Below are 16,320 nucleotides of genomic sequence, written 5' to 3'. Positions count from 1 at the left end.
CCAATAAATGTTGGTGCTGCCATATAACTGCTACCGCCTACTCTTTCTAGAAAATGATTATACAAATTTGATAAAGAAAATTAAAATGACATATGTCTTTTATGTTAAAAATTATCCTGCTGACCTTGGGCAACATCCAGTGATGTCCACCCGCTTACACCATGGAAATCTAGTGATTGTCTTTCCCCTCTTCAGCATCCCCCTCCTGAAGATCTGCTGTGGAAGTTGTACCATTTTCTTATTTGCCTTTAATGTTCACAACTACCTTTTAATGTAACAAGCTGCAGTGACCCAAGTGACCTTCATGGATGTCCCTAAGTCATAACATTGTGACAAAGTTAAATGGCATGAGGACAAATAGGACTGTGGGCAGGGGAGGGGGGCATCAAGAAGAAACGACAGCGCTTACAACAAAAGGCAACTGAACAGCACTGGAAAAAAATATGTTCATAATTGGTTAAAAGTAGCCAAAAGGGGAGGGGGTGCTTTTTGAGACTTGTGAAAATAAACAGAAAGCCATAGGAGTAATTTAGGCTCTTCTCTATTTTACGTGTGACAGGTTAAATTATCTTTGCAAACCAATTTATAGTTATAGCATGTTCTTTGCAAATGTCTTTTAATAGAGGCTTTGGGTTTTTTTAATTTTCAAGGGACAGCATTTTAAAACAATGTTGAATGAATAAGGGAGTACTAATATTTCTACAATACCCTTTATAATAGAAAGTTATTTATAAAAGTAATGTCAGACATAATATGAAATTCTTACTGAATATATTCTTAGCAACAGTGATGTGATTTGATGTGATGTGTCGTGTGTGTGTGTGTGTGTGTGTGTGTGTGTATAAATATATATATATATATATATATATATATATATATATATATCCAACTAAACTTTGTTCAGAGTAGACCCTTTGAAATGAAATGAACCTAACTTCAGTGGTCTACTCTGAATTGGATACAACCCTTTGAATGGAATTGAACTAATAAATCCCACCAGTGGGAGCCGCTGCATAAGGACTGCCACTTGTGCAACAAGACTTTCCTCTGTATACCTGCCAAATGCCCTGAAAATGGTGGGGTGGGGGTACGGGGAGTGTATCAAGAGAACCTTCAGCATGGGAGGAAAAGGAGGGATCGTTGTATCTGGCAAGCTGAAATGCTTGTACTGATGGAAAGTTTGCTTTAGTGTGAAGTTGAATTCCTCCCTTTATTTCTAAATCAACACTTGTCAAGGTGATCTAAAGAATACCTTTAATATATCTTCTTGAACTTCACAAAAGCAGTGGAGTAGCTTCCGTATTAAACTAGAGTAGGAGAATATGAGTGCCTACTAAACTTTGTGCCAGTCTCAGTCTTACAGTCTTGTAGAGACAGATCGTCCTTCTGCAGCAAGTAACCTTATAGAAAGTACAAAATGAAATGGATAACTGCCAATAAACTAAAGAAGAGAAGCCAGCAGAATTAATTAGAAGCATAAATAGCCACGTTCTTAGTTATAAATAAGCTGGTTCTGGAAGACATTCATTAGCTGAACATTGTGCACATTTATACTCATTATAGGACCTTGTCTCTACTGAACAAATTAAAAGCTATTTTGCAGAATTACATGTTCCTAAATCAGCTGGCACAGATTTCCAAAGCTTGACTAAACAAATCATCATTCCATAAAACTGAATTTAGTAAATAGTTTAAACCCAAAGAAATAGACATTGGAATGACCTAAATTAAAGTTTTGAAATCAAAGTTTTATAAGACTCAGTAGTCTGTGTCCCTCCATCCCAAGTGTCTTATGTCTACTGCATCTTAAACAGCACCGGTGTTTTCCAAAATCCCTTGATGCTTCCACCAGATGTACATGACTGTGTGTGCAAGAGTTTGGGGATATGTTGTTTGTCTTTGTAAGTGCTTTACAAATGTATATGAATTCCCTGCTTTAGTGCATGAAACACGGCCTGACTCATGAAATTGAACAGGGCACCCCTTGAGCATGTGTAGTTCTGTATGAATATTAAAGCCGCTACTTGTATTGCAGCCTTAACATTCTGTAACAACACACTTAACTGCAGGTATACTAGTTGTATTGTGTGATTGAATTTTTCACAGTAGTTTGCCACTTCTGTGTTGTAAAACAGAAGTTTCAAAGGGATGTTATGTGGGCAAACAAGATGAAGGTGGTAAACCAGTGAAGCGTTTCTTTTACGTACTAGCAAGTGGAGAGATTAAAGACACTTTGAGGATTCAGTGAGCGCAAGAAGAATTCATGGAGAAAGAAAAATTCACTGGCATAAGCAGGTCTTTGCTATGACCCAGAGACCATGCACCGTATACTCTGTTTACTCTGGGGGTGGTGATTCTCCAGCTATATCCCTTTAGGGAAAAACTGTTAGGACCATCTTCAGCACGGGAGACACAGCCTTGCTTCCATGATACCTTTGTCAGAGGAGGGGTCTTCCAGGGTGCCTATCTCCCCAGCCCCATGGGAGTCAAAGACTGTAGAATAAAGTGAGGGTTTGAAAGCCAGCCAGCTCCTCTGAGCAGGTGAGGTTTATTGCACTGTAGTACAAGGTAAAGGTAAAGGACCCTTGACAGTTAAGTCCAGTCGCAGACAACTCTGGGGTTGCGGTGCTCATCTCGCTTTACTGGCTGAGGGAGCCAATGTTTGTCTGCAGACAGTTTTTCGGGGTCATGTGGCCAGCATGACTAAGCTGCTTCTGGTGAAACCAGAGCAGCGCATGGAAACTCCGTTTACCTTCCCGCTGGAGCGGTACCTATCTACTTGCACTTTTTGGGGTGCTTTTGAACTGCTAGGTTGGCAGGAGCTGGGACCGAGCAACAGGAGCTCATACCATCACGGGGATTTGAACTGCCGACCTTCTGATCGGCAAGCCCTAGGCTCAGTGGTTTAGACCATAGCGCCACCCGTGTCCCTGTAGTACTGACAACATTTACAAGACTTCATTGGGGGGCAGAGACAGCAGCTGATTAACTACCATAAGAGGGTCCTGGGAGCTCTGCCCTGGTGCCCTGAACTCTGACTGAATACCCTTGGTATTTCCCCATGAGCCTTGACCTCATACCTATTTTTAAATTTTGCTGGTTTTATTTGTATATTGATAATTGTTTTATGTACAGCTTTTGGAGAATCTTTGAATGAGCAATTTTAAAATTCTTCTAAATGAAATAAATAAAATGCATCTCTGTTTGTATGCAGTCATTTCTTTTTCTGTCTTTTGTTGACTTTTAGCCCCTGGGCTCTGTTTGCCAGATTTTTTTTTAAGTGTTTCAACAGGTTTTAGATTTCTTCCATAAGCGTTCAGCAATATTCATGAAAGGTGATCATCTTTCGCTATAAGGCCATGTACACACTGAATAGTTTATAATAAAGAGAAAGAGTTTGTAAGAAGCAGGAAGCCCAATGAACTAATAATCCATGCTGCTGCTTGTTTTATTCAGAGTTCATTTTAAGCTTTGAAGTGAACATTAACAAACTGCCATAAATTGTCATATATACAACAGCAAAATGAATAGGTAATCTGAGTCAGTGAGTATAGCTGCACTCCTGGGTAGTTGCTACCATTTTAACTCTTGTTTTTGCTGCATTTGCTATCAAGAGGAAAATAGTCAATCAGAGTTGAAGCTATGAGATAGAATTGAAAATTGAATTGAAAATTGAACTGAAAAGTAATTTTGCTTTAAAATGTTTTGCAAATGTAGACGTTAAGTGTGAAATGAATGCAGCTAATGACCATAGCTGGAAGAGTTATGCACCTGCTGATCAGAGGGATATTATTATAAATGAGGTTGATTTTTCCTGTTGACTACCTCATTCTTTCTCAACGTGGTCTCATTATTTTCCTGTCCCATGTCTGACCCCTCAGATAGGAAGACTCAAGCATAAACATAATAAAAACACATTAACTCCTGTAGAGCTTTTCAAATGCTTTCTGATATGATGAGAGCTGTGTAGTTTTGTTTTTGTTTTTCAAAAGTTTTGCACAGGAGCTCCTGCTTTTTTCACAGCAGAATTAAAGGTTGACTTTCCTGGCAAACACCAATCATAGCTCTTGGGTTCATATATTTGCAGGTGACAGTCTTAAGTATTCTGCAGGTTTTAAAATGTGTTCCTTTTGAGGAGGGTTCCTCAAACCTCAATGAAGTGTGCTTCTTAAACAAAACCACGCTGACCAGCTAGGATTGTGGTTTTATCTTGCCAGGGCTATAATGCTTGGGTTGTATGTTGTTCCTCTTGTTGTTGATGATGTATTAAGTTGTAGAGATTAGTTTTCACTCTCTCTCTCTTCTTTCTTCATATATTGTTTGTTAGCTGAGCATCTAAGAAGTGCCAATCCCCAGCATGACTTATAATGGGAAGAGAAAGGAAACATATATAGAAGAGTTGGTGTATTTAAAGGACCCAAAATATTAAATGTCTGTGTTGTGAAACCTCCACTGCTATTTGGGTGGTATAATTAAAACACATCATTCTTTAGGGGAAACAATGTGACTAACTTGATTTGGTAGTCTCTTGTGGCATATTCCAAATTTAGAAGTCTCATTTAACCGGATGGATTAATGAACAATCTAGCCAACTACATTGGTTTCTGGCAATGGCCAGCTAGAAACTATAAGAAAGTTGGTCATTGTGATAATACTCATCCCTTGTATTTAATTCCCACCATCTGACAGAGGTTTGCTGTCTCTGAACACTGAAGTAGCACTCCTGGCTTTCATACTTAGTGGTGGTGGGATTGAGTTTACTAATTCTAAAGAAAATTGTATATATTTTTTAAGATTTTACTTAATTTGCATTCCACTTTTCAGACTGAATGATCCCTCAGTAGACCAAGATTAAGTTAAGCAATGTATAAGCCTACTTCTGAAAGTGTATTAGAAAGATCAGCTACCATTACGTTAATAAACCGCTTGGACAGTTGCTTCCATACCTGTAGTGAAACTGGAATCTTGGTTTTTTGCATTATGCAGTTATTCAGCTTTTTTGTTTTGTTTTTTTAATATGTAAACATATGGGGGGTTTCAGTGCCGACATAGAGTTCTTATTTGTGATGGCTTCCTATTCCCATCACAGGAGAGAATGGATTGCTCCATGTGTTAACTTGTTTATAGGGCCTGGTGAGTTGTTAAATCTGTTAAAGGTTTACCTAGGTTGACTGCATTTTTTTAAAAAGCTCTGAATCAACCTTCTTTATTCTGTACAAAGATGGCTGAGTTTCATCATATTTTTTCCTTTGCTTTTTCATTGATATACTAGATATTACAAGTGCTGCTTTATAAATGTTGATTTAGAGAAAAGATAAGGTTACATAGGATGGAACAGGTTATATTAAGGGATGTTGTCAATAATTTTTTTTCATTCAAATAGCTGATAAATAGAACCCATCTCTCGATAAATTGATTATTTTTCTAATTACTTCATAGTTTTCTCTAGTAGGTTGTTTTGATCATTAAGGAAACTTCCCGTATTTTCTTTAGCCTTTTAGTCATAGTTGGAGTTTTCTTGCTTTTCCAAAGCTGAGCAATGCAGATGTCAGTGCTTGTGAGGAGAGTTGTAACCATTTGTAACTCTATGTTGCTAACATCTGATTTTAATATGCACGGAAGTGTAGCTTTGTGGTTTCTAGATGTATTGTGGCCTGTAATTCTTGCAATACCTCAAGTACTGAATTTAAAAATTGTTTATTTTCTTAAGTTCCAAAAGGCAGCTTTTGTACCTAAGTTACTGTTAGGAAAAATTGAAGAAAACATCATTGTTTTGAGAACAAGTGTGAAGTTGTTGGTAAAAACATTTTCTCTTTAAGGAGAAGAAAGCAGGTGGTAGGAATTAAAAGTATGGTTGCTTCGATTTCCAATCTAAAAACATTTGTAGTGAGCCATTTTCTATTGGGGTAAATTCTAGGATGAAATTAAGCCAGCTTGAACATTCATGGAAGCCACAAGGAGGCAGAACATACATAGGAGCCTCTTTATCAATCTGAACCAAGCTGATCGTGATTGCAGTCTAAATCTATTAATGATGTTCAAATCCAGTGTTCTGGCTGTCACTGAAGGAGCAGCCTGAATAGTTAGCAATAAACTTGTGCGTTGTTAATTCAGGTTTGGAGATATGTGCTTGGGAAATAAAACCGACATACAATGTTTTGTGTCTATCTTTAAGCATACAAAGAGCGCATATGAAATGGCAGGTGGGTTTTTAGAAAAAGAGAGCCTATAATGATTTCCTATTTAGTGGGGTGACAGCATGTCCCAAGATAACACAAGCTTAAGGGACTGAAAAAGCATGATTATTAAAGGCTAGTGGCTTCTCAGTTCATACAAATTGAATTCTTTCATAGGTTGAAGTGCTGTGGAAATCTAGTGAAGAGTGAAGAGCATTGAAATAAAATTAGCATGTAAAGTGATTTTATATATTCAGGCTTGTAGCCACTAACTTTGAATTTGAGAGAGAAATCTCATTACTTATCTTGTAAAAAGGGTAATACTTAAACTCCCTATTTGCTGTCCTTGATTTAAAGGTTCTGCATATGAATGATGGTTTTCTGTGGTTGCCCAGAGATAGTGGTTATTGTATTGATGGAGATCTCTTTTCCTCCCCCCTCTCACCTTTTCTCTTTTACAGGATAACAGATTTAGGAAACATTAAAAGAAGGTTGTATTTATCAACAATCCACAAGGAGTTGTCCGTAACCCCCCTACATGCAAAAATTCCTCTTTTTATGATCAAGCGCAAAATTGTAGGTATATTTCCTTCCAATTTATAGTTCCCTTTTCTTTTGCGTTGCAATATTTCTAAGTATCTGTAAGAACTGTTAAAGTTGATCATCATGGTCCTGGATATCAGTTCTTACGTCTGCAGAAGACAAGAAGTTGACTTTCTGGTTCAGTCCAAAGCAGTGATTTAAATTAATTGTATAAGCGGGTACATGTGCATGTGCAGAAAGAACTTCAAATTGGAAAAGTATAAGGAGTTTCTGTAACATGAAGGTCAAACAGGTGTGCTAGTGAACTCTACCATAGATCCTACTTACCACATTCAGACTGTTATTTGATGGTTCCAAGCCCTATTCAAACATAGGCAGAACTTGGAGTGAGTGAGCAGAGCACAAATTCTTGCCAGGGGCTCTTGATACCATTTTCTGTCACCACTGCCCTTCATGCAACACCAGGAGTCATTAGAAGTGCAATAGCAATCCCATTTCAATGAATACATGTGATATGGTCTATAGCACCAGTGCTGCTTGCTCCAAGCTAGTGCTAAGAATAAGTCCTAGATATGAGAATTAAAACATCCTGGAAAATATGCCTTCCATCTGTAGGTTGGTAATCACTTTGTTCACCCAATTGTGTGCAGAATGTATGAATTCTGAAAATTAAATTTGCCAGAAGTTTCAGGTGTGACCATGAATTTTCCTTAACAAGCAGATGTCTGCCTGATATGTATTGCTATCTAATTGCATATTTTGGGTGAGGATATGGCTTCCCATCTGCACTGCACTGCAAAATGCAACTTCCATCCTTCAGGCCGCTAATCATGTGCAATATCTTCTTGCAAACTACAGCTAATTTGAAGGCAATTTTTTTCATATTAAAGCAAGATCCTGCCAAGGATGAAAACAGTCTTAGCATTTTTATTTAAATAGGTATTTGTAGGCATACGTGTACTTTACAAGTAACTGCCAAATACATTGAACTGAGAGAGAGAGAGAATGAGACAGAGACTGTTTGCAAAATACTTATTTACTTGCAAAAGTCCTTTTTCTACAACTTTTTGGAAGGCGTTTATATTATACTAATAACTTCATTTTAGTTTTCTCCTTTTTTCAAGCATGGCCTTAAAAATTAATATGTACCAGACAGTCATACCACTGAGGCAGTGGTTAATTCAAGATCATAGATTAATGGTAGGGTTGGATGGGACCAGGAGGGTCATCTAGTCCAACCCCCTGCAGTGCAGGAATCTTTTCACCAACATGGGGCTTGAACCCATGACCGTGAGATTAAGTCTCACGCTGTACTGAGTTTTCCCACATCCTTACAATGAATTATTTTCCTGCATCATCATTTTTGTGGTGACTGTGTCAGATTAACACCAGTGTTTCAAGATTTAAGTATTCCTTAATCTGTAGCAAATTAAATTCAGTCAAAATGTGAACTTTAGTTGTAAGATTCCATTCGAAGAACGAATTATTTGATGGGGATCTAGCAATTGGACTTTTATATGGTTGGATGGTTTTTGTTTGTTGAGAAGGTAGATATAACCTTCCTTGTGATGTCCGACTCTAGATTTTGAAACTGAGCAGCTCTGTAGTCATACGAATACATGAAGCTGGTAGATACCAAGATCAAACTAGAAATTTTCTGGCTACATAGCATGCAACTAAATGTCTAGGTGTTATAAATTAAATTGCAGACACAAGGGGAGGGTGACTCTTGCTGGGGATGCATTATGGGGCAGGGAGACATCGCTCTTCAGCAATCCTTCCTTTGTTGCAATCAGAACTGAGAGCATCCTCCAGTCCCCCGCATGGCCCCCCCCGAACGCCTCCCCCAATTCTCCTAGTCATGTTGAGTGTGCATTCTGAATCTACAGAAGAGGAAAAAGAAAAGCCTCCATTCACTCTGCTTTCCCCAAAAGCAGTGGCTTTTAAGTAAAAAAAAAAATCTAGCCAGTTTCTTAGTATAGTACATACGGTATTTTGGAAGGGATTTTGAAGAAAAATTCTCACAAGTAAAACAAGTAATTTCTTCATTGGTAATCTTAAATGTTGTCCCTGCATCAAATAATGCACACAGATTAGTTAGAACAATGTCATCAATGTTCCTCAGAGGTGGCAAGCCCATTAAGGAATGACATTTTGCACTGAAATTAATGAATGATTAAGACACTGATTAAAGCTTTCCCTTTACTTTTTAGTTTTCATCCAAATACTTTGTTTTCATCTAAATATTTATTTTATTAGTGCTTAGCAAAGACAATTTCCTACACAGTTAGAGCTGCACATTTCCATTAGTACATACTAAAAATGAATATTGATATTTCTTGTTTCAGTATACAGTGTTTTAGTGTGTTTGTCCTCTGGTTGTGACAGTGTGTTTGTCTTACGTAATTTGATGCCATTCAGTATACCTCTTTTGTGGAAGTCAAATGGAACGTGCCTAATATTGTCAGGTGCTCCTGGAGAGAGTTTTCTCTACAGTTATTTAAGAAATGAAGAACACACACCATTTCTTAAATAACTCTGTAGGAAAATCTGTACGGGAAGACCTGACAATATTAGCTATGCTCCATTTGACTTCCACAAAAGAAACATGCCAAATGGCTTCAAATTGCACATAGTAAACACATTACTGCTATAGAGGTGAGCTTCACAATGTTAAAGCATTATTGCCTTCCATTTCCAGATTTATATATATTTCTAACCCCAGTTAACATCCATGGTGCTAATCCTGCTCTTTACAAACACCATATTCTTGCACAGAAGGCGTATTTGTACACAACTGCAGGACTGAAACCACATTAACATATCCATATCAAAAAACTGCCTGATGTGAACTAATGGGGGGGGTACTCTGACAGTTGTTGGTCACTGCTACTAATATTGTCCTTTGATTGACATTTGGCATATGGCTGCTCTTAAAAACATATTCTCAGTTTTGGTCTTATGGATCCCAGTGCAATGTAGAAAAGGAGGCAATCTCTTAAGAATGTTCTGTTTCTTAGGGTAAGACACGCAGACTAGGCATGGGAAGCGTTGACTTCTGCATTTAGCTCTCCTGCGGCACAAAAGTGGTGTGCAATCCCATGAGTTGCATGGGATAGAGAAGTTTCTTTGCCCAATGACTTTGAATTGAGCAGGTAAAGTTGTCATTCATACAACTGTTTTATCTGCTTACTTGCTTGCTATACCAACCAGTATAATCAAGATGTCACAAAAGATTGACACAGGCAATTCCGAAGGGCAGGACTTCTGTTTCCTGCCCTAGTCAGTCCAGTGATTGGCTTCCAGCACTTAAAAAGTGTGGAAGAAGCATGGGCTTTTGTAAGATAAGTGCAGGTTGCCACCACTATATTCAGTGCAACAGGTGTGATGCTGCTGTATCCTCCATCATAGTGAATATGAAAGCTGGCTTCTGTGTTCCTTTATGAATGCTAGGTCAGTCTGCATGTGCACATGTTCAGTGCAGAATTTCAGTTTAACAAGATAGCATTAGTCAGTGATGAAGCTCTTGAACTGACCTGGGAGGCGGATTGTAAAGCTGGGGATCAAAAAAAGCTTGAATCTTTTCAATTGGCTATTTCTGACCCAAAGTAAAAGACTTGAAACAAACTTCTAAAATTTTGCTACATGTTTATAAGTTGCTTTTATCTAGGGCTTGTTCCTTAGTTCCACTAAGATTTCTGTCTCATTTATTGCTCTAGCCCTGATTAGCCTCCTTCAGGGCTGTCCTGATTGTACTCCAGAGACATCATCAACCCTGAAGATTGAATACTGGGGGCGCCCTGCTGGCTTGTTCTGTACCTGGGATTATATTTTAAGACTGTGTCTAGGCTGTGAGAACTCTGTACTAAAGAGAAATAAAGCAAGATCTAGCGTAATGTGCTACCTGTATATATTAGGTAAATTTAAGCCACATGCTGTTCTGGGTAATTTCTTCTGCTAGTCATTGAATGAGACAAGAAGTTATGAAAGACCCTGAACAACTGGAAATCCTGTTGCTCAGGAAGCTTCACTAGATGATTCCCATATACCTTGAATCCAAGGTTTGTTGCCAGAAGGGTTAGAAATGCTTTTTTAAAAATATAAACGCTGATAGAATGCTGAAATCCCAAATCAAATTCTGTTCTGTTTTTGTGTGTGTGGAACTGCAGAACACATACACATCTCTCATCATGCCACAGGTTACAAACCTGCTTGTTCCCAATAGGAGAAGGCAAGCTTTCCTTTAGGGATAAACATAAGACACTCAAATATAACATAACATTTCACAGACAATAGAACCATCCTTTATAAGAAGCTAGTGTTTGTGTGTCTCTTTCATTCCTGACACTGCAGAACGATATACCCACACAAGATTTGGAAGTTGCAGTTTGGAAGTTGCAATTTGGAAGTTCATTATCTACTGCCATGGATTTCTGAATTTAATGTCACACATCAATGGTGTCCTAAATGCTGAGCTACCTGGGTAAAGGCCACCTGGCTCCTCTGTGACTTAAGATCATCAAACCAGTGGCAGTCACAGGGGATATGCTTTCTTTCTTGCATGGGCCTATGGATACATCAGAGAAAATCAGCCAGTGGTATCAAGGTGTGTGTGTGTGTGTGTGTGTGTGTGTGTGTGTGTGTGTGTGTGTGTGTGTTGAGACAAATATAGAGAAGGAGAAAGCAAGCAGCAGGAGAGAAGTGGATTGCAATTTGGCAGGGATCCTTGATAGTCATAACCATTTATATTGATTGCTCTTTACTAGTTTACCATCAGCCATTAATATGCACAGGCAATTCAGACTGTACACACTTAATTTGAAAGCACACTTAATTTAAAAGCAAGTATCACTGATTTCAAGTACAAGATGCATGCTAAAAGTTCAGAGTGGAGGTAATTATAGACCACTTGCATGGCTGCAACACTCCTTGATATGGAGAAAACATATATTCCATGGACTCTATTACCTGGGTTATGAAGGCGCCCTAAAGACATTAAAGCAAAGATTATGGGATAATATACACAGTGACTTGCGACCCCGATCACACGCAGTCTGTAGTCCGTTGGCAGTAGGAGTACAGTATGAGCATGTCTTTAAGTTAACACCTTACATTAAAAACCTGACAGTACCAAATTACTGAAGGTTATTCACCAAAGCCAGACTAAACATTTTTCCTTCTGCAGTGTTGGATGGCAGGTTGAGAGGAGTTCCCTACCAGGACAGACTTTGCTCGTGTGCCCAAGACATCGATTCTATAAAACATATTTTGCTGCACTGTGTGAAATACGAGCAAGCCAGGGCTGAACTGATATTACCCTTGCTGGTACCTTTTCCCGGGAAAATCAGAGGCTCACTATGTCAGGTTCCTATTGGAAGACCGGACAAACGCTAGAACATTAGCAGTGGCAAGGTTTTTATCGGTGGTTGCAAGAAAATGCTTGCTTAACCTGGTAGTAGGCTGTCTGAATTGTGTATTGCTTTGTAATGATTTGTTGGGTCTCTGGACCATAATAAAGATTAATGAGGATGATGATGATGATGATATATTCCATGGAGCAGCTACAGGAGAGTTGGGCTATACAGTAATTATGTTCAGTGGTAAATTTCAGTGCTGATTTCTTTTACAAGACCTGCATCTTATCTAAAAATGTCATTAAATCTGTTTTCACTCTTTTCTTAGTGGTGCAACCTGTGCATTGACTTGGTAGCATTCACCAGCGAGATATTCAAAGGAGCCGTTTTCCAGTCCTTGGATGGCATTATTGTTTCAGCTAACTGTAAACTGCGAAAAATCTTCACACTGAAATCAAAGCCCCTGGATACAGATGATGAAGATGGTGTGTTAACCTGAACCTCCTGGAACTGCACTGAGTTACTGTCGTATCATACAGTTTCAAGCTTGTCTACCAGGCTTCTATGATTAATCATTTGAGAGTTTAGACGATTTCACTGCAATTAATGCAAGTACAGGTCATGTATCTCTCTGGCTCAGGGGTTGTCAATGACATTAGCTAAGTGTGGTGACAAGGTGGGAAGGCACTTACATTTTTATAAAGCACTGCCTTCATTAAAACTGCATTGTGGAAAAGGTTCCATCTTTAAATTAGCATACAAAACTGCTAATAATCTTCTGGCGAGCTACCTTCAGGTAAGTATTTCATTAAGCAATTTGAAAGAGAGCTTGTTATTTAATTATCAGTGGGCTCTTCTGCTGAGAGATGTCATTTTCTCAAGGTGTCTTCTAAAAAGAAAATTGTCAAGACTACCTACATAAAATCCAGCCGTTATTTTTCTTCATTTTGGAAATGGGACCTCTGAAGAAGGAAAAAGATGGTTTTGATAATGAGCTGCTCACTATATTAGTGAGAAATCCCATTGCTCATCAGCCACATGTTACTCTTTGAATGCGACACTATCACTGTGTCTAAATAAAAGGAGTCAGATCCCCCCTGCCCCCTTGCATTCAACTCTGCTCTTCATAATCTGGGCTGAGTTTCTTCCAGTCAAATGAACTCCCACACACACTGCAATCTGTTTTAGACTAGATTCTTCAGTCTCCCAGTATCTTCTACAAAAGTAAGCAGTAAGAGACTTTTGGCAGATAATAATTCTGAGGCTAGTTCTGCATTGTAGTTTGAGCTTTTCCTCCAGCCTGCTTATTTATTTAAACTTTAAGTCTTCTTGCTTTACACTTTGCATCTTTTTTGTATCTTGCTCTTTAGCTTCAATTATCTGGAACTATTTGCAATTACATTCTGCTCATAGCACACGGTGCTCTGGATTGTATAGGTTCCCTTGGGACACAGCCATGTGGCTATCTCTTAACTTTTAAGGCAGGTGGTTAGAGTAGATGACTTTTCCTTCCTTCTATCTCCTTGATGCTGAAATAACCTTTCTTTCTTCAACCTAGCCCCATCGCTTTCCCAAATCAGTATAGGCTTTTCATAGTCTTTTTATTCCAATCTACTCTTACTACATGTCCTGTTTGTGGCAGTGGAATATAAACCAGCATGTGATAAGAGTTTTGATGTGGTGTCAGTAAACCAAGCTAATCTTTGAAAGATCAGAAAGCTAGGTAGGTTTTCCAAGCTCAGCATTTTTTATTTTATTTTTGGAAGACACAGAACTGTGACAAAACATTGTACCGTATTTTGCGCTCCATAAGACGCACCTGACCATAAGACACACCTAGTTTTTAGAGGAGGAAAACAAGAAAAAGAATATTCTGAACGAAACTGGATGTATGATTTTTATGGTTCATGCTGTGGCCACAGACATGTGATCTGATGGTGAATTTGGGGTGACCCAATGTAAAAATCGTGAGGATCCATTTGGATCCGTGCTTTGTAACCATGTTTTTGCACCATTGCGGCACCACGCAACAGTGGGGGTGTGATTTTTTTGGTGCAGGCTGTAGTCATGGACATGCTATGTGATCTGATCGGCAAATGATCAACAGCTTTGTTTCAGCACCCACTTCCCTCTTTCAAAAAAAAAAGCATGATCTGCTTTTTGCCCCTGGGCATTTCTGCTCCAGGGACCACGCATTCACTCCATAAGACTTCCCCTTACTTTTTAGGAAGAAAAAGGTGCTTCTTATGGAGCAAAAAATACGGTAAGTCAGTCAAGTTTGCATCCCAACCCATCCCCTCTGACTAACTGCAGTGGCGTTGCTATTTCAAATACGTGAGTACATGAGAAGGGAGAATTCTTCTGCTTTAAAGACCTCTAGGTCTAGGAGGAGGCAACAATGAGTGAGCTCCTGCAGATAGTTTGAATCTTACGTTAGCTTTGCTTCTCAGTTGTGTGCTGGAATGGAGCTCTGCTTGCCCACAGAGAAGAGCTGTCACTGGCTATTGGAGGCATTCTTGTAGGCTATCAGTGGAAGAGAGGACTGCAGTTAACATTCTTCCTTGAACCAGGTGGTCAATTTTGGATGCTCCTGCTGTTGAGCAAATGTGTCTTGATTTAAACAGACTCTGTTTTCTCAGTCTGGACTACGCTCTCACGACCCTGATCCAAGTATATTGTTTTTGTTGTTGAGTTTTTTTAAAAAATGGGAGGGGAATAATACCATGGAGATGGCATTTTAATTTTGTATTTATTCTCTCCAGGTGATTTGAGTTTGCAAGGCTTTGGTTTTTAAGGACCAGCATTTTGTTTTGCAGAACTGTGCCATCTGTGCAGGGAGCCTTTCGCCATCCATTAGCTCGTTGATTTGTTATGTGTCAGTCTGGGAGGAAATCTGTCATATTGAAATGTTTATTGAATGGTGTTCACTGGGGTGACAGCTGAACAGGGGGTTCTACCAGCTGAAGGCAAAATAAAATTGGCATTGCTTTCCAGTTAGATTGGCATGAAGGTGTATTCTTCCTGTATGTGCTATACTATACAGGGCATAAGATCATAAGGATGAAATTGCCATTATATCTGCTTGCTAGGTTAGACAGTAAATGCTTAGAAGATTGCTAACGGGCCATTCACAGCTGTAAATTAGGAGGAGAGTCTCTTCATTCTAAATAAATGCTGTTATATTTTAATATCCTGATACCTATATCCATATTTGCATTGCATTTCAAAGCAGTCAGAATTCAATGAATTCAAAACATTTTATCCTGCATTCAGGTTCAGCATAGGTAAAGGGACCCCTGACCATTAGGTCTAGTCATGACCAACTCTGGGGTTGCAGTGCTCATCTCGCTTTATTGGCCGAGGGAGCCGGCGTACAGCTTCCGGGTCATGTGGCCAGCATGACTAAGCCACTTCTGGCGAACCAGAGCAGTGCACGGAAACGCCATTTACCTTCCCGCTAGAGCGGTGCCTATTTATCTACTTGCACTTTGATGTGCTTTGCATACTTGCATACATTTAAAATCAAACATTTTAATGCAATACAATAAAAAATCAGATTAATAATTCAAAATGCAGACACTTTAATTAGTTTCTAATGAGATAAATGCAGTGCTGCAGTTAGGTCATTTTAGACCTTTGTCTCCTTGGGAAGGGGGCATCTTTTGATGCTAATGTATATTGACTTATCTTAAGAATGGGGTAAGACGACTTTGCTGTGTTCAGAATCCTTCCCATGTATTCTGCTGAGTAACTGTTCTGCTCTTTGTAGCAGCTGCCATTACAGGGTGAAACCATGAGGAGCAGGGTCCTAATCATGAAAAAAAGTTCTTTTGTACTGGGAAATGCACATCAAGTCACCCATCAACTTCAGAATGATAAGGGTATGTGGATAAAGTAGACAGAAGTTTTGCTCCCTCATGATGCTAGAGCTTTAGTTAGTTAATACAGCAGTCTGCTTCTGAACAGTGAGCAACAGCAAGGGAGGGCTGTTGCCTACATCTCCTGGTTGTTGGCTTTCCAGAAACCTCTGGTTGGCTACTATGAAATACAAGATGCTTGACTAGACAGACCTTTTGTGTGATCCAGAAGGGCTCATCTTCCATTTGTATCACATCACAAGTTGCATCTTTTTAGTTCCAAAATTTACATTTCATGCCAACTTAGATGTTGCATACCTCTTGAACATGAGAAGCTTGTTTTTCTTTCCACATCTGGTGCCAATTAACATAGCCCTGCTAGGAGCTGCG

At 39.0% G+C, this 16,320-nt stretch overlaps 1 protein-coding gene across 7 annotated transcripts in view; it reads left to right on the top strand.

The window, feature by feature from the left end:
• CFAP20DC (CFAP20 domain containing) overlaps positions 1-16,320 on the top strand; it is a 148,558-nt gene that overhangs the window by 42,512 nt on the left and 89,726 nt on the right. For all 7 annotated transcript variants that reach the window (XM_083600937.1, XM_083600938.1, XM_083600936.1 and 4 more), the window contains 2 exons: positions 6,638-6,752; positions 12,402-12,558. In XM_083600937.1, coding sequence (XP_083457063.1) covers positions 6,638-6,752; positions 12,402-12,558 — 272 coding nt within the window. The remainder of the gene's footprint in view (positions 1-6,637; positions 6,753-12,401; positions 12,559-16,320) is intronic.

Source organism: Podarcis filfolensis (genome assembly GCF_964270895.1).
Source record: "Podarcis filfolensis genome assembly, chromosome: 2".
NCBI lineage: Eukaryota > Metazoa > Chordata > Lepidosauria > Squamata > Lacertidae > Podarcis > Podarcis filfolensis.
The sequence above is the reverse complement of the archived record's forward strand: the minus strand, read 5'-3'. Positions and strand labels throughout refer to the sequence as shown.